The sequence below is a fragment of the Juglans microcarpa x Juglans regia genome, chromosome 7S (genome assembly GCF_004785595.1).
Source record: "Juglans microcarpa x Juglans regia isolate MS1-56 chromosome 7S, Jm3101_v1.0, whole genome shotgun sequence".
NCBI classification, from domain to species: Eukaryota; Viridiplantae; Streptophyta; class Magnoliopsida; order Fagales; family Juglandaceae; genus Juglans; species Juglans microcarpa x Juglans regia.
This window is the reverse complement of record NC_054607.1, coordinates 8,472,015-8,491,050: the sequence shown is the minus strand read 5'-3', so window position 1 is coordinate 8,491,050 and position 19,036 is coordinate 8,472,015. Positions and strand designations below refer to the sequence as shown.

The window sequence follows — 19,036 nt, the reverse complement described above, 5'->3', positions numbered from 1 at the left end:
AGGACCAAACTTCTTCTACGTATAAAAATGTCATTCTAAGCTTAAGAGATTCAATGGTTTTATCTCACTCATTATTTGCATGTCTTACTTCATCACACTCATTATTTGCATGTCCTACCACATCATACTCATAATTTGCATGATCTACTTTATCATACTCATATTCTGCACCTCCTGCACCTCCCATGACAGAATCTATTGCAAGTCTAGCCTTTAAATTATCTAACAAGCTACAACCATATTCAAATAAATTATCATTTGAATAAGAAGTTCATCATATTCAAATACTAACAAAATTTTGTTTATTAGTATTCCAAATCAAATGGTTAGTATTTAATAAGCATACAATTTTGTTTTTATGTGTAGAAGTTGACTAAGGCATATAAGGATGCACACTTGAAGAGTGTGCAGGTGAGTATTTCCAGTTTTTCACCAAAATAAGAAAATAAAAAATTGAAGACTCTTAAGTAGAATATGTGGAACGATGAATCATGGTTTTGTAAAACCAAGGTCCATACAGCTGATACGAGTTATTCCAAATTGTTTTTTTATTAGTTCAATCCACTTTTTATTTTGCATGCATCTACACAAAGCTCAGTAAAAAACCTATATTCATTACCCCTCTAGCTAATAATATGTGGCGATGGACAAAATATATGGCACAGGTTCAGTTCTACCTTAAGCTGTGATGATGTTAGACACATTCTCAAATATCCATTTGAATATATATGTACTGCAATAATCTTAAATAATTTAGAGGAATTTAAAAAATCTCAACTTCTTTTGCTACAATACTATTATTAGCTAGTACGGTTTTTGATCAACATTTCATTATCATCAACTATAGATTAATTTTAACCGAGATTTATTTTGAATCAAAGGGAACAAATGGAACAAGTTACAAATAACTAATGTTGTTCTTCATACCATGAGGTGCCAATCAGTCCGAAGAAATCGAAGTGACCCAAATTGGTGGGGGCTAAAACAAATACAAAGAACATCATAAAAGAACCCAATATTAAATTGAACCCAATATACAGCCAAATCTGACAAGATAATTACATATACAAAACCCTAGTGTAAGAGGAAATGAAGGAATGTTAATGAAAATACCCACATAAATAATAATTGGGGAGCCTCGGATTCGTGGTAGCTGTGGACGCCGGAAATGGAGCTGCGAATTGCAGCTGCATGCCAAAAGACCGTTGCGCTTAGAGGCCGATGCCGAATTGGAGAATTCACATAGAAATGAGAAATGGGTCTCACGATGCAATGAAAAGTCCCCTTTTACATTTTACGTTTTTATTCCTTTACTTTTTTTTAATAATTACACGTGGCATGCCACGTCAAGTGAGAGGTGCGAGTGGTAGAGATGAGTCATAAAACGATACAACTTTTATTATATATTTAATATTGTAAAAAATTTCACATGGACAATAATATATACTTCAAAATATATTTTATGTACTTGTCTCCCATACTTAGAATATAGAGTTATTATCAACTTGAGTCTAGAGAAATATTTTTCCTAGATTCTAATGCCATATAAATAGATTTGTTGCCGTTTAGAGGAGATAGGAACATGGCAAAAATAGAAAGAGTTTCACAACATTTATAACCACACGGATAATAGTAAATGGTTATTAGATTTCGAGCCATGACATTAAATATTCAATAAATATTGTATAACTCATCTTATCGGTATTTCTCTTATTCTTTTATTTTTTTGACTGTAAAACGTATACTTCATTTCACCATTTAACCATTACAAAGAGTGTCAAACAACAACTCCCTTCGCACTTTTTCAAGAAATTCCTCAATCTAGACTACTTTCTCTATAGAAGATAAGGCCAATCTAGCCAATTTGTGAGCTACCTTATTACCTTTCCTATGAACATGTATAATATCCCAACCCTCTCTATTAACAAAGAAAGATCTAATATCATCTAAACCTTATTCTAAACCTTAGAATTCCGATAAAAATTATGGAAACTTCTTAAGTTCTAAACTTTAAACATAGAGACTATACTAAACAAATCCTCTAGTTCGGACAATCTAAGGTACAAATCTTCTAATTAAAATATTCAACATTAAATCGCTATAAGAAATGTGTTAATTATAAAGAAATTTTATAAAATTAAATTTATAAATTGATATAATTTTATATAATATATTAAATTTATTTTATAATAAAAATAATTTTATAATTTAATGTATAAATTTATATAATAATTTATTAAAATATCATTCAATCTCCCTATTCATTTTATCTCGCAAGGAAAAAATTATTTTGGCTTCTAATTTTACTGTTTAAGTTAATCGCTTGATAATTTTTTTTTTTACTTAATAATTAAAGAAATAATTTTAAATATATTAATATATATTTTTTATTTTTTATATTTAAATATATTAAAAAAATTACAAAAGCAATTAGAGTCAAGTGAGGGCAGAGTAGCCCGACTCGTCCCGCAATTCCCCAATGACTGAGCACTCACTCCCTACAACTTGACAGGCGGCTGAAGTTGATAAGAAGGAATTTGTCAGGAATATTACAGTTGTTGACACGACAATGAAACCCATGAATATAAAGTCACACAGGCGAAGACAAGAGCAAAAGCATTGCACAAGCGGAGCCCTCTCTCTCTCTCTCTCTCTCTCTCTCTCACCTCTGCGTCTGTGACCTATCAAGTCTTTCTCTCTGCATTTATTGCTGGGAGTGTTTGGGTCTCTGTTTTGTGTTCAGTCTTTTCTGTAAATTGCTGAGATATATAGAAGCTGTAATGGGTTGCTTTCGCTGCACAGGGGAATCAAGCAAAAAGTCAGAGCACCAAAACAACAATTATAGTAACAAAAAGAATAAGCCTGACGATCGAGCCGCTTCAGGTAATGTTGCATACCTTTCTGATCGTTTTTTTTTTTTTCACAAAACATTGAGATGAGATTACTTCTATTTCGTTTTTTCTGATTCTTATATATATATATGTATATATAATAGAAAACATGAGCTTTTTGCATTTAATTTTCTCTTTATATGGGATTGTTGTAAATATTAAATTGATATTTTCGTCGGTGATAATCTGTGCCCAACCATGTTTCATATCAAATCAAATCCCATGAGAATTCTCGCCAATTGGTTTCGTCTAATCCAACGGAATTAGATATTTTCAAATTTTTAATCATAATTTTGATGTTGTCGGTGAACCTGTTAGAGAAGGCTGAATTTTGGTCTTTTCTTGATAGGTATGTATAAAACAGTGGCAAAAGGCTGAATTTTGGTCTTGGCGAGATGGTTTGAGGTTTAATGTTTTTTCCCCCTTTCATTCTTATTTTGTTATAGATTTAAAGTGATAATTTAAAGTGAGAGATTCTATTTGTATAGTTTAAGCTAATGATCTCTTTTGCTTCTTTGCTTGCTTGCATGCTTGGAATGGTCCAATCCATAATCCAAAAATCTCCTTCGGTGTTGGGTTTTGTCATTTTGTGTTCTTCTGTTTGCTTTTAGATTTTGGTGACTCTGGGTTTTTCCCATCCTTTCGTTTTGAAAGAATTATACCAAAATGATTTCTTGGCCTCTGCTCACCATGCGCCTTATTTGATGTCACTTCTCTCTCTCTCTCTCGTTCAATCCACGTGTTTGACATGCTTATATCTTTTGCCTATTTGTATAAGGTGCATTGAAAGTCAACCCAAATGTGAATGTAAAGAAGCAGTCTGATCATGATGGGAAAGAGCAATTAGAGTCTAAGGATGACCAATTAGCTTTGGATGTAAAGGGTTTGAATTTGAAGGAGATTTCAAAGGATGGACGAACCAATGGCGACCTGGCAAAAAAATTTACCTTTGATGAACTAGCTGCTGTAACTGGCAATTTCCGGTCAGACTGCTGTCTAGGTGAAGGAGGTTTTGGAAAAGTTTACAAAGGGCACATGGAGAAAATCAATCAGGTTGTTTAGAGTTACTCTAATTTTAGTAGTCCTTTATGAAGAAGTAAGCAAAAAATTGTACAGTCAGCAACCCTGAATTCCAACTGAACAAATTATAATACTTGGAAAATAGTATAACAAGGCACTTATAGTTGTTGCCCAGAGCAGCATCACTAAATAAAACTTGTTGCAAATATGCTAATGAGTTTGAAAATATACAAATTTGATCTGCTCGCTAAGCTCCTATTTATATAGTATTGTGCTTTTATTATATGGGGTAGTCTGGGGCTAAGACCTAAACTTTGTTGCCCTACTCTTTGTTTTGATGTAGAATGTAGCCATCAAGCAGCTTGACCTTAATGGATGCCAAGGAATCAGGGAATTCGTTGTTGAAGTTTTGACGCTAAGTCTCGTTGACCACCCTAATCTTGTAAGATTGATTGGTTTTTGTGCTGAGGGAGATCAGAGGCTATTGGTTTACGAGTACATGCCATTAGGATCTTTGGAAAACCATTTGCATGGTACTTGTTCTTCTCGACACATCTCTAGTCTGGCATCATCATTCTAACTTTTCAAATTCTGTGCCATCTCTGCAAATTATGTCATTTTTTTCACCCATGGCTTCTGGTGGCAGATCTTACACCTGATAGGAAAGTACTTGATTGGGATATGAGAATGAAAATTGCAGCTGGTGCAGCAAGGGGCTTGGAGTATTTGCATGATAAAATGAAACCCTCTGTTATATACCGTGATCTAAAGTGCTCAAACATTCTGCTTGGTGAAGGGTATCACCCAAAGCTATCTGATTTTGGATTGGCCAAAGTAGGGCCCAGTGGGGATAAGACCCATGTTTCCACAAGGGTTATGGGGACATATGGCTACTGTGCACCAGATTATGCAATGACGGGCCAGCTGACGGTTAAATCCGATATTTACAGTTTTGGGGTTGTTCTTTTGGAGCTCATTACTGGTAGGAAAGCAATTGATCATACCAAAACTGCCAAGGAGCAAAATCTGGTTGCATGGGTAAGATAGCTTTATAATGCACTATTTTCTGTTGCTATTAGTGTTGATTGAATTGCAGCAGTTGTGGTTTTTGTCATTGCTGATATATTGTGTGCTTAGCAATTTTAGTCTATGAAGAGGTAGTTAGTTTGTATATCTGAATGGTTTCCATTGCTTTATCTTTTTTATCACTTTCTTGAGTGCCTTTAGCTGCGTGTTAACTGCTAAAGAGCCAGCGCTTGAGGTGTACGAGTATCAGAATAGGAGGTGGTCAAGGTGACAAACTAGGAGTAGTTTTAGCAACTAGTTTTTTTAATATTTATTTAAAATAATGTAACTCTAGCTTTTTTAAGAGCATAATCTTCAATTGAGCAGCCCAGTTTCGTGTAACCTTCTTTTTTGTCCCTTATGGCTTGTTAAGCAGTTTCTTTGTGGATGAGCTCTGCATTGTGTTGAAACTAGCTGACTGAAATTGCTGATCTTTGAACTCACTGTTGGTGAATTTGTAGGAGTGTAAAATGCAGCGAAACATATTGATTCAGGTTTCCTTTTGCACACTTCCTGGAAGTTTAAAATGCTGTGAACATATTGAATCAGGTTCCTTTTGGGACTTCCTGTGCATTATAGCCTCATTATTATATTTTTTATTGGCAATCTGGTACAAAGTCCCGACTAATCCTGGGGGTGCACCGACCCTCAACAAGGAGTTTTTTTGCAAGTACACCTAGCGTAATTCAACGAAAAATTCTCCTAGTCTGATAGCCCCTAGAATTTTTTTTGGATTGAACCCTAGACCTAGAGGGAGCATACCCACCAAAACCGAGGCCCTTGCCACTGGAGCCAACCCCTAGGGGTTGCATTATAGCCTCATAATTATGAATCATGCATGTTTACTTTTTTGGAAGTGTGTCTAGTCATTCTTAGGCTTTTTCAGTGCCAAAATAGTGCCTCACTTTAATAACCTAGTCAAAATTAGGTAACTATGAACCATGAACTTAGTGCTGTTTCAGCTTGATTATCATACAGCTTGACAATGTAGTGTGGCCAGGCTTGGGAAGCTACAAACTGTATTAACATTGGGAAGAGTAAAAATCAGCGGATATAAAGAAAGGTTTGCTTGAACGTGTGATTTAGCCAAATAAATTACCTTAGTCCCTCTTTTTTTTTTTTTGGTGCCAAGAACCCTGCCTTCAACTGTGTTTCGAAACTCATACATCTCCATATTAAAACCTCTTGTAGTTTTATATGCTTATTTTTTCTAGGGGAGTAAATAAAATCATTGTCCAAAAATATAATCTGTATGTGGGATTTGTTTGCAGGCACGGCCTTTGTTCAAAGACCGGAAGAAGTTCTCGCAAATGGTTGATCCGCTGCTCCAAGGTCAATATCCTGTGAGAGGTTTGTACCAAGCTCTTGCCATTGCAGCAATGTGCCTCCAGGAGCAGCCTAATATGCGGCCTGTCATAGGTGATGTTGTCACTGCTCTAAATTACCTTGCTTCCCAAAAATATGATCCCCAAATCCATCCAGTCCAAACCTCTCAGAGGAGTCCATCACCTAATGCTAGAAGTGACAGTGATAGAAGACAAACTGAAGGAAACGGACCAGATAGAGAGACTGAGTCAGACTAAATTATGGATAAAGTTGACTCAGTACCTTTTTGCACTGTTCATATGGTGTTCTTAGTTATAAAATTTTACATCATAGAAGATAACCGGAACTGCTTTGAACCTTTATATTTACATACAGGGAAATCTCTGCCTTCTTCTCTCATTCCTCTCATCGATGTACATGTGAGCTCGGGTTCTTGTACTCAGTGCCTCTTTGTAGGAATGGTTTTCCCATTTGCACAGTTTAGCCAAAATTTTCCTAATAATAACTTCTCTTCTCATGATCTTTCTGTGGACCCTTTTTCCAGCCGTGTTATAAGTTATTGTCACTCTATTCAGGTTGTCTTGCTTGGAGATGTGAAAAAGGACAATGCACAGAAACCTCTGAAACGTTTAACTAGGTCACTAAATGGCAGCTGCAACAACTTTCTCGCCAAAAATCGGTTGAAAGCCGAACTTAGTACTTAAAACAGTGAAGAAAGAGTTTGGAAAATAGGTTTCTTTCAGCATATTTTGTGTGAATATATATATATATATATATATTTGCTATAGATAAAGACTCCAAGAGGGTATCACAATATGGTTTTCCTCCACCACTATGAGGCTATATAGAAATAGGCTTTTGCAAGTAGATTATATATATATAAAACTAGATATAGACTTGTTTGTATCAGGATACATGAATCAAATGTCCTGTTTTGGGGATCACTGATTTCAGAAAGGGTATTAGGTACTCCGAGATCAGTGGAGATATCGCGGTATTCTCATTCTATCATAACATGTCATATAATTGAAAACACTTAAATAAACACTATTTTTTAACGACATGACATCTTGCATAAGATGAGAATAGTACCACCGCTTGTCTCTATTTCGGGATTCCCTAATAATTGCTCGTGATTTTGGCTCAAAGTTGTTGCTGTTCTGTGGATTTACTGGTGCAACTTAAGCTGGAAAATCTGTTACCATGCCGTTCCTTGACGATGTTTGCTACAACCGACTAATTTCACCATTTCGACAATTGCCCACCCACAAGTACATTGTCGATCTCTTCTGTGATGGCAGAACTCTGCAACAATCTCTTCTCGGTGACTGCAAAATGTTGTATCAAAATTTGAGAAAATGAATTTCTGTATTTTACTTGAAAAGAGAGATTTTGGTTATTCTACATCATATCGGCAAAAACTGACGTAACTTGCTCTGAAACATTATATCTATAATTTGATATACTATATTTACGATATGTCAGCTTATAAGATTATTTCTTTATAGACTAAACATTTCTCGTAAATAAATACTACCCATTTCACTTGAAAGGAAGGTTTAGAGTAAAATGCTTCCTTAGATTAATATGAAAGCAAAGGAAATCAGAAATTAGAATAGAAAAACACCTAACCTTCTGCCAGCGATGAGGATCTGGTCTTTTCAAAACTACGATGGAATCAATCTTTTCTGGTGAGTCCATCTTCCATCGACAGGCAGGGTTTCGAGATTTCTGAGGAGAGTAAACCCCAATAATCTGCTTCTTCGAACGATCATATCGAGAGAATCTCATGTAGAAAACAAACGGCTTCTGACAAGGATGCTTGGTCACAGGCCTAGTGTTGAATGCATATGCTGTATAATCAGCTTTTCTGTACCAATTAAGAAAGGTTCTTGTGGGCATTTCTAGCTCTCTGGGAGAGATCACTCCTCTTAAGATTTGAACCACGTAACCCCATGAGACTGAGATGGACCAATATCGTTTCTTGTCATAGCAGATTGATTGTTGCATTATGTTAGCCGAGTCAAGCCTGATGGATTGCATTAGATGTTGGAGAGCTTTCACTCTAGTCGTGCGTGGGAATATTGGTTCCACTACATCAAGGTGGTGAAGTGACACCAATGGCGTTATGGGATGGGCTCCAAGGAGCCCTAAGAGGTCTCCATACACATCATACTGCATGCATGCACAAAGACAATTTTCAATGATTATCTATTTCAGTGTTAATTTGATATATAAAATCGTTTAAAATGTGTCACAACATGTACGTACGACTGAGAACGACGAAATTAAGGATCGAGAACTGTTGTTGTTGTTGTTGTTTTTTTTTTTTTTTTTAAGTGGTCATTCCATGTAAGGGGTTGGCAAAATCAAAGATGAAGAGTAGCATTATTTTCAGTCTTAATTACCTGATGAAAGCCCGGTTCTCTGGTCAGTGGCACCCCTAGTTCAGCCATGCAAGCTTGAATCCTATCATCGCTACCATATAATCCTGGATACCGCTGAATGCATTGATCTTGCATCTTCGCCAACTCCTCCGCCAAAGGATAGCTAATGGCGAATCCGCCGCCACCAAACGCCATGGCATACGAGAAGTATATGTTTTGAACATGACTCTCTGATGAACTCCCAATATAATAGAACTGCCTATGATCATACTTAGAAAGTATTCTCACTACATTGTCCACGATGAAAACCGTGTCATCATCACCCATAACAAACCACCTCACATCCTTCATGCCGAGCCTCAACGTCTCAGAAACCACTCTTGAGATCCTCAATGCCGATCTATGTCCTTGACGATTTGTGTACTTGAATTTTTCTGTGTCTCTAGAAATCCGAATCTCCGGTAGCCCTTCGTTTCTTTGAGTTCTCACTCTTTTGTCTAGCCAAACCACCCCTCTGGTTTCCTTAGGCTTCCACCATACTTTTATGTATTCCTTTCTCTTCTCCCACAGATTAGATGAAGCGGCTATCCCAAAAACAATGTGTTTGAGCTCTGTGTCATATCGTTGGGGCTTTCGTGGAAGTGCTAAATGAGATTCCATGGTTTCATTATCTTCTACTTGTTCATCAAGGTGGAGGTTAGCTGCGGACACGTTGATCAGAGCTTCAAGGTGTTCTTGAATGGAGGCATCTAAATAGGTGGAACAGCTGTAGCGATTGCTGGTGAGAAGGTTGAAAGAGTAGATGATGTAGAGAATGGAGATGAGGAGGAAGAACCAAGTGATCAGGGAGGTTCTAAAGCCTATTTGTTGTCTTATTCGATCCCAACGTGTTTGCTTTTTGTCAGAATTCTCGGCTTTGATGTTCTTGCCTCCCATGGTTTCAATTCAAGGTGAGGACATGGAGATCGGAGGAAAGAAAGCTGGGTCTGAGAATTGTGCGGATCTGAGAGACAGAGAAGAAAGGTCGAGAGAAAGTGGGAGAGATAGACAGACAATATTTTCCATCTTAATCAGTTAGTGGTTTTTTAGGTTTGTTGCGAAATTAACCGAGTTTAAATGCGAATTACAAGAAAGAATTAATCATGGTTGAAAATAGGGATTGGATTGATGATAGTGATGATATTATGTCCAGTCAGTTAAGAAGGTTTCTTCGTACGGACAGAATCCGGCTACCTTATTTTTGCATCTCGTAGTTTTGCCCTTGGTAAATTTGGTTTCTTTGGTTTTTATTCATTGGATATTATTATTTGCATGTGTGCTCTTCCTTGCAGCTGGTGTTGGTTTGTTTTCTAGGGTTGGTCTTGTCTTGGTATTGTATTATGAACAATAGTGAACGTTGTTTTATTTTGGTTGGTTGATTAGGTTTTTGATACTTGGGTTTTGTTTTTATGTTTATTTGTATCACCTAGGTGTTTGGTTGTAATCACGGTTTTCCTTCGCCACAAGTGAGGACTATCAATAAAATTGGAGTACCGTACTCTTCTAAAAACAATATGGTTGAAAATGTTTTGGATACTGCATGGTGTGTACGAAGTTTTAAAATTCGAAATTATTTTAAAAGTGGTCATCAAATCTACTATTTATTAAAATAGAAGTGCTGCAGCCACAAAAAGATATTACAAAAATAAATTCACAAACTGATATTTTCTTATAATACATTAGATCTATTTTATAAAAAAATTGTAAAGTCAATTTATAGGTTTATTTTTTTGCGATCTTTTTACGATTAAAGTATTTATCTAGTTAAAAATAAAGAAATTATTAAAAATATGGATATATATAAATATATATACACTATAGACTTTATTTCTTGACATTTATGTTTTTAATCAATAAATCCAATTGTAGAAAGAACTCTGATGTATACTAATAGGACCTTATTTCCGACCTAATTTCTAAATAAAATGCACTAACTGATTATATTCTCTATTATAACAAATAAAATTGTCATGAAGAAAATGAAAAACTGTCACGAAATATTTTTGTGACAATTTGTAGCTTGATGTTCGGTTGAATATATATTCGAACGTGAGAAGCCTTTTGTAGCATATCGATGTTTGAAGTAAACGCATGTACATTATATGTCCGAACTAATCATAATAAAAATTTCTATTTATAAGTTGACGTGGATAACACACTTAAAGTACTTACATAACATATATATATATATATACATATATATTGATTTGGGAGAGAAATTTTAAAATTTACATCTTACAAATCAAATCTTACTATTTAATTGATGTGGATAGTGTGCTCTATATACTGGCTTGATGTTAGTAGCTATGGGACAGGGTCTAATTCATCATAATATATTCAATATATTTTAATTCAAACAAGATCACACCAACATTCATATGTTTGGGTGTTAAAAATATATGTTAGTAAGGGTGCGGGTGGGTCAGGGTAGCCCCTTTCCTGCCCCCGCCCACGCATAGGTTGGAGGGGGGGGGGGGATTTTTTGCCCCAGCACTCTCCCCAGCACACGAGGGGCAGGTACCCCGTTTAGATGACGAGGTACGGGGGCGGACACCCCATTCGTCCTGGATTTCGATATTGAAACCCTAAAACAGGTCGAGATTTCAACATGAAACCCCAAAATTGAATGGGATTTCGATATCGAAACTCCAAAACAGAACGAGGTTTCGATATTATTGAAACCCCAAAACAGATCGAGGTTTCAGATCAAAACCCTTAAATTAAGTTATCAATACCCCTGTCTTAATTCAGGGTTTCTCAAAATTAATTTAGGGGTTTCAAGATTGAAACCCCTAACATAATTAAGGGTTTCGGATTGATACCCTAAATTAATTTATGGTTTAAATTCAAAATCCTAAAGTCATAATTTCACATGCACGATTTGCTTTACACAACAATCAATACACATGCACATTGTCCACACTCCACAGCACACAATTCACGATCCCACCCTCCAACTCCTCAATTCAATTCCATCCTACATAACTCAACAAAAATAAAAATAAAAAAATTACATAAATGAAAACATTTAAACAACAAATTCGGGACTATGACAGAAAGGAAACATACCAAAATGGCGATGGACTAGGTGTGCAAAGGAGATAGGGATGAATGGCAACGGGTCTGACGGCATACGACAGACGAAGTGAGAGAGAGACCAACTAGGGTTTCAGTGTTTCGCAGATGAGAGATGAGAGGCATAAGAGAACTGAGGGTAGGGGTCACGTGGGGGGGGGGGGGGGGGGTTTCTTGTTTTTTCTATACCAAAACATTACATATTCTATTCGAGCTATCATCTCTAATTGGATTTGTTCTTGTACTTTAGATGCAATATCATTTCCTCAATCCTTTTGTTGTTATTGTAAACGCGTCTTTATCTCTAACTGCTAAGAAAATAGATTCTAAACTTTTTGTTATCTTACCCTCGTCTAGTTAGTCTCTTAGTGTGCAATATTGATAGAACTCAAATGCTACATAAAGAAATTTAAATAGACATTGTTAATGAATCATTATTATTTAAACAATTCAAAGTACTTAAAAAATGTAATCACTTCAAACTCCAGGTTTGAGAAAAATTTACAATTCTTTGAGATGATTTCGCATTACATCTTCTACTGTATTGAACATTTTAAAGTGTTCATGATTCCCACCTTATGAGGTCAAAATAATTAATAATGATATCAACTCATTGACAGTCCCATGTTGACATCCACACAGATATGGGTGTAAAAAGAAATTGAAAAACCTGTTGAACTAGACTAGATTGAACTGGTGGGGTTTGTAAGTGGTCCAGTGTAGTATCGGTTCTTAAGAACCAAAACCGGTCCTAAACTAGTGTGGTATCGATTTTCTTATTTTGAAAACTTATTTAAACCGAATCGGACCGGTATATATATTTATAATTTTTTATATCATATTATATATATTATATGTTAAATTACTAATTAATATAACATGAAATTCTAACCTTATTATTCAAGTCTATTAATCTTATAACATAAAATTAATATAACATAAACTTGATTTTATAATTTTTTAATATAATATTTGATATAACATATAAATTTTAATCTTATAATATAAAAGAGTAATGTTAGGTACAAGAATCAAATAAACAAGTCTCATACAAGCCCTTTGTAAAAAAGTGGGTCTCACTAGTAAAGAATATATATATATATATATATATATATATTAGGTGGGGTCTACTTTTTTACAAGGGCTTGCATGTGCTTATCTATTTAGTGTATAAATCATTTCTCAATATAAATAAACTAATAGTTTAGTATATGTAAATATCATATTATTACTAATATAGATAATTTATAAAATCGGACCGAAACCTGAAAAATCGAAGGTTCGGTTTCGGCAGTAAATTGGTTTGATATTGGTTCTTAAATTTTTAAAATCAGTATATACCGATTCGGTTTTTAAAAATGTACAAAATCGGACCGGTTACATCCATACACAGATGCTATGAGACTTATTTAGACATCCAAAACAAGAAGGTCGATAAGGTCTTCACATAGCTTCGGCTATTAAGCGACCATGATTTTCTGCAAAATACGATATAAGCAAGATTTTGTACCATCCAACTACTCTTTACCTTTTGTGATCCAATGCAAAATCAAACGTTTTCCTTATTTGATTGGTCCAATTTGAATTTATCCTTGATTGACACCTCTAGCATGTTACAAGAAAAATGAATATTTATGACAAGTTCTTTGTGACTATAATAGACTTATTTTGACAAAAAATAATTATTTTAATAATAAATAACTTGTGACAAATAAGCAATTTTCATGAGACACGAAGAGACAAGGAGCATTAGCCTACGAGCAAGGACGAAGCTAGAACTTATTTTTGAGAAGGGTTGAAACATGTAGGTGAAAACTTATTAAAAATATAAATATATCCATCTACTGTGAAACTTCTTCATGTATTTAATTTTTCAACTCATTTAACTATCAAAATGGAGCTCCATGCATGTTCTCCCCACTACAAGAAAACTGTTTATTTATGGCCAGTTAATTCTAACGAAATGACTATTTACATCTAAAATGAGTCTGTTTTGGTCACAAATGATCTTTTCGCAGCAATTAAATGACTACAAAAACCCGTTTTTCTTGGAGTGCCCTCTCTGAAAGGATTTTCTTTCATGAATTGAGGAAAAGAGAATATTTTAGCAAATGTCTGCATTCTAGGTCAAAAACTAAGCTTGATTTAGTAGAGTGGACATAACAAAAACCCCCCAAAAAAAAAAAGAAAAAAAAAAAAAAGAACCTGACTCTGCAACTCATTAAACTTAAGAAAGACGAAACACAAACTATCCAAATATATATCATCTTTGTTTGGATACAACTATAGATCTTTGCTCTTTCTATAATGGCTAAACACTTATTTTATGAGAAGTGCTAAATCTACATAGAGGTACATTAACTATATATGTATGCTTTATGTATACGTCTAAACATTCATTTGTCGCCACATTTGAGATCATGAAAGCAACTTTTTTCTTAATGTATGCCATTTTTAACTCATTTGACTATCAAAATGGAACACTATATTCTTTTAAATCTTGAAATACATTTACATAAATTGTTAAAATGTTGTACAATACTTGTTTTATGTACAACATGAACAAAGTCATAATAAATTTATTGAACGAAAACTTTGACTTTCTAAAGTCAACAAATAAAATAAATTTTGGGCTCCACAATAAAATAGCCATCAAGGTTCATATAACTTTGGGAAAGAAGAAGTTTTCATCAAGAAAGATAAAACTTTTAAAAGCATCCATCAATGAAGGAGAAAAAAATAAAAAAGAAACATCTCAATTTTGATTTACTCAAATAGAAATACAACAATATTATCTAACTTTCCATTGTATTATCATATTATGGAAAATCATTTGTTCAGGCTTAGACCGCAAGTCTCGTACATGCTCTTTGCTCGCAAGTCTTGTTAATATAGACCCAGATTTCAATCACTTTTAGATTCACCAGTTTTTATACAGCTATGTACCTCGTGAATGTTTGTTTTATATATAAGTCTACACATTCATTTGTTGTCAGTTTCATGTAAAGATGGATTATTGATCAATCATCAAACGTCTCTCACACCATCATTGCCTATACAGTCTTGTAGCTTGCTCGAAGTATTCAATCCAACCACCTACTCCACCATGCCAACCAACTCGGCCTTCCGTTCACTATCCATGTGGCAAAGCAAACTAATTAAAGTACTCACGTGGGAGCCCTTCATGGTTCCAGTCCCCCCTAAGTGCTCATTGAAGTTTGGTCGGAACAAGGATATCCATGCCTCTTTGATACCCCTCAAGGACCCCTTATATCCCCACAGACACCATCACCAGAAGCACTCTTGTAGAAGACCAACTTGGCGATCTTGAAAGAGCATGATGATCACTACAAATCAGTTTCCAAAAGGCAATTAAAATTGAGTGAAGTTGGCGCTTCACTAGCGTAATGCATCGCGAGTGGGGTTTGGTGCTGAAAAATTGACACCAAGGTTGCCAAGCTACAGAGATTTCAGCCAGGACTTCAAGTGGTAGCAGAGGCTATGACTAACAATTGGCTTCGAAACCCTAGAAAATACCAAAACAACTTTGTGTGATGCTCGTGTGACAATGGAGGCTATACATAACTCAAAACAATTGGGGCTGGAAACCTTAGATGAGACTCAAACAACTTCTTGGGAAGCTTAGGAGACTTATCAAGCACAAATGAGGCCAGAATGAGAGAAGGATTCCTTGAATATTGAAGGTGTTGGAGATAAAAGCAATCAAGAATTTGATTTGATTAGATATTATCTTGATTAACACGAAGGAGGGAACGAGAGAATGATTCCTTGAATATCGTAGGTGTCGAAGATAATAGAAAATCAAGAATTTGATTTGATATTATCTTGATTTGATTTTCATAATAATTAAGATATTTACCTCTTCTTATCTCTATGTAATCTCTGTAAACAGGGATCAATATTTGTATTCAATAACAATTGAGAATAACAAAGATGTAGTATTCAAAGTCTCTCTCCTCATTCTCTCTTCTCAATTTTCTTTTTTATTATCTCCTCATTCTCTCTTCTCAATTTTCTTTTTTATTATATATTATTTTTCTATCATGGTATCAAAGCCCTTGGCTAATGCCAAATTTGATCCTATGGAATATTTCTTTTAAAAATCTTCTGCTAGTTTTATCCCTTACAAACTTTTCATCATTATTAAATTATATTTCGTCTCAAATCTATGCATTTAGAGTATTTTTATTAGCTATGAGCCTTTTTATTAAGTTTTGGTCTATTGTGAGTATTGTTTGGAGTATCAGAACCATTTTTGGCCTTTTGATTTTGGTTCTATGGCTTACCAAGGCCATATGTAGATCATTGTCAACTCAATCTTTTGGCCTATTGTTCGCCCTTTGTTGGCTTTAGTCCATTATCAACCCATTATTGGGCACAACTCCAGATTTTATGTTCCAGTTGACAGTCACTTCATCACCAACGTCACTTTCATCATCTCGTCAACGATCAATCAACATATATGAATATTAGGGGTGTCAAATCGTGTTAATGGGTCGTGTTCGTGTCGTGTCAGAGTGTATACATTACAATTAATGGGTCAACACGAAGACGACCCGTTAAGGGTTTCGTGTCAAAATTTCAAACACGAACACGACACGATTTGATAACGGATTGACACGACACGACCCGTTATGACACATTAAGAAATAAATTGACACGACACGACCCGACCCGACCCGTTCCAACCCGTTTACGTTAATAGGTTAAACAGACACGATACAACACGACACGACACGACCCGTTTTACCTGATTATAAATTTTAAATATAAATAATATCTACAAAAAAAAAATTAACTACAAGTCTAAAATTACAATCCAAAAAAATATCCACACACATTGTAACAATATATTAAAATTACATCTCAAATATAATAAACAAAATACACATAGTAAATATATTAATGTTACAATCCCAAATATAATAAAAATTTAAAACACAAATCTAAACAAATCTAGAAGTTGAAGAATGAGGTGGAGCGTCCTCCAAGCCCTTGCCCTTGTTATTCTCCAACTCCATTACATCTTCAGTTAACTCGTCCAATTTAACTTCTTCTTGTGTTTCTATTAAAAAAAGACATCAATAAAGTTTTATATTATTAAAAAATTACAGTCATTTATTTAATAAAATAAAAATAATATTACCTTGCTCCTCGCTAGGGCTGAAAAACCGACCGGTCGGTTCGGTTTTGAGCTCAAACCGAGACCAACCGGTCGGTTTTGTTAGAGCCTCAAAACCGGCCGAAACCGACCGAATCAGGGTATGAAAACCGACCGGTTCGGTTACCGGCCGGTTCACGGTCGGTTTGTCGGGTTTGGGCCGGTTTGGGCCACTGTGTTTGGGCCGGTTTTGGCACTGTTTGGGCCATATTAAGACCCAATTCAACCTCTTTTTGAGCTCATTTTGTTATTCAAAATCATCTACTACAAAGACTTTTTTTTTCCCAGAATTTTTAAAATTAATTAATTAAATCAATTTCTTTTTAATTTTAATCATGCCATGCATATATTATTAGTAACTAATAACCATTAACTAGTAACTACTACATATATACTACTTATATTTTATAGTCTTATTATCTTATATACTAAATTATTAATTACTAGATAAATAAAAAAAACTCCACTAGATGTTTAATACACATTACAAACAAAATTAAATTGTCTTAAGCAACAAATAACAATTGTTTTTGAATAAAACTCAAAAAATCTTCATTCTTCAGTCTGCAGTCTTCGACTCTTCAATCATCAATAGTTGTGATGTATGATGCTCCTAACTCTATAAGAAAACACCAAATAATCAAATTATCAATATTAATAAATTAGGATAATGAAAACAAATTAAATTAAATAATAAAAATAAATGAATATGGAATTGAATGAGAAAAAGTTAAAAACACATTATCAGATTCTACTACAAAGCTCTCAACATTATCCATGGAGTCTCGAATATCAATTGGCGTTGACGGATGTCGCAACCAATTCTGAGTACAAATAAGTGCCTCAACAGCTCTTGGAGCCAAGGAACTCCGAAAAGGATCAAGTACTCGACCTCCCGTACTAAATGCGGACTCTGATGCAACCGTGAAAACAGGCATGGCTAACACGTCTCGTGCAATTCTCGCAAGTATAGGATAGTTAGGCTCATTCACTTTCCACCAATTCAACAAATCAAAAGATTGACTGAATGCCTCACAACCATTTGATAAATACCGATCAATCTCTGTTTTGATAGATGTAGATCCAGAGGCAGTCGATGCTTGCAACCACTCATAAAAAAGTTGTGACTCAAGATTGTCTTCAACATCATCTGGAGGTGCAGATGACGGAGGGGAAACATGTTCTCTGCTACTCGAGGAAGAACCGAACGTAGCATTATACTCCTCATACATGTCTGATAATAATTGTCTCACCCTCGACAATAAATCTTCAGCCCAATTATGATCATAAATTTTCAAGTGAAAAGTAAGAAGTCCCAACTTACTACGTGGATCAAGGAGAACTGCAATCAACAACAACAAATTCAGTCTATCCAATGAACCCCAATACTTATCAAATTTCATTCTCATGCTTATGGCCATGCTCATCAAACAAGTATTCTGACTCTCACACAGTCTAACCAACTCTTTTTGGAGCCTATAAATCTCCAAAAAACTTGTGTTTGCCGTGACATGTAAAGAACCAGAAAATCGACAAGTGGCATCATAAAACATTTTCAAAAATTTTACAAAAACCCGCACTGTCTCCCACTCGTCAGCTCTAGGAGGCCCAATGTTTCCATCCTTAAAGTAAGAAAGAAAATTGTAGTCCTCACTCTCCATTCCCCTAAAAGCCTTTTCAAATTTCTCAGCAGCCTCCAATATTATGTAAGTTGAATTCCATCGGGTTTGTACATCAAGGCACAACATTTTTTTACAATCAATTTTTTCCTTTTCTGCACATCTCTTAAACTTGTCTAATCTTGCAGGGGAGGAGCGCACATATCTAACAGCATTTCTAACCATTGTAATGGCATCATCTCACTCCTTAAGACCCTCATTCACGACAAGATTTAGAATATGAGCACAACATCTCATGTGCATATACTTCCCTTCCAACATATTCTCCGTAAAAAAATGTCTCAAATATGCAATTGCAGTATCATTTGAGCTAGCATTATCAACAGTAACAGTAAATATCTTATCAATGCCCCAATGAAGAAGGCACGATTC

At 35.0% G+C, this 19,036-nt stretch overlaps 2 protein-coding genes across 4 annotated transcripts; one reads left to right on the top strand and one right to left on the bottom strand.

The window, feature by feature from the left end:
- Positions 1-2,606: 2,606 nt before the first annotated feature.
- LOC121240691 (probable serine/threonine-protein kinase PBL5) lies at positions 2,607-6,822 on the top strand. 3 transcript variants are annotated; one of them, XM_041138192.1, is made up of 6 exons: positions 2,607-2,883; positions 3,241-3,296; positions 3,670-3,944; positions 4,255-4,444; positions 4,558-4,949; positions 6,248-6,822. In XM_041138192.1, exons 3-6 carry the CDS (start codon positions 3,927-3,929, stop codon positions 6,557-6,559), a joined length of 912 nt encoding a protein of 303 aa, XP_040994126.1. In that variant the 5' UTR covers positions 2,607-2,883; positions 3,241-3,296; positions 3,670-3,926; the 3' UTR covers positions 6,560-6,822. The 3 variants fall into 3 exon arrangements, with proteins under 3 accessions (XP_040994126.1, XP_040994125.1, XP_040994128.1); XM_041138191.1 differs by lacking the exon at positions 3,241-3,296; XM_041138194.1 differs by lacking the exons at positions 3,241-3,296; positions 3,670-3,944.
- Positions 6,823-7,069: 247 nt separating this feature from the next.
- LOC121240690 lies at positions 7,070-9,775 on the bottom strand. The gene is made up of 3 exons (XM_041138190.1): positions 8,711-9,775; positions 7,935-8,477; positions 7,070-7,630 (listed from the first exon to the last, which is right to left on the bottom strand). Exons 1-3 carry the CDS (start codon positions 9,623-9,625, stop codon positions 7,529-7,531), a joined length of 1,560 nt encoding a protein of 519 aa, XP_040994124.1. The 5' UTR covers positions 9,626-9,775; the 3' UTR covers positions 7,070-7,528.
- Between the last annotated feature and the right edge of the window lie 9,261 nt (positions 9,776-19,036).

Excerpts from the sequence above, each read along its gene's own strand:
- LOC121240690 (XM_041138190.1), bottom strand. The coding sequence starts at position 9,625 with ATGGGAGGCAAGAACATCAAAGCCGAGAATTCTGACAAAAAGCAAACA. Across the intron at positions 8,478-8,710 it reads GAGAACCGGGCTTTCATCAG|TATGATGTGTATGGAGACCT; the intron begins GTAATTAAGACT and ends GCATGCATGCAG. Across the intron at positions 7,631-7,934 it reads ATCCTCATCGCTGGCAGAAG|TCACCGAGAAGAGATTGTTG; the intron begins GTTAGGTGTTTT and ends AACATTTTGCAG.
- LOC121240691 (XM_041138191.1), top strand. The coding sequence starts at position 2,781 with ATGGGTTGCTTTCGCTGCACAGGGGAATCAAGCAAAAAGTCAGAGCAC. Across the intron at positions 4,445-4,557 it reads TTTGGAAAACCATTTGCATG|ATCTTACACCTGATAGGAAA; the intron begins GTACTTGTTCTT and ends TTCTGGTGGCAG. Across the intron at positions 4,950-6,247 it reads AGCAAAATCTGGTTGCATGG|GCACGGCCTTTGTTCAAAGA; the intron begins GTAAGATAGCTT and ends ATTTGTTTGCAG.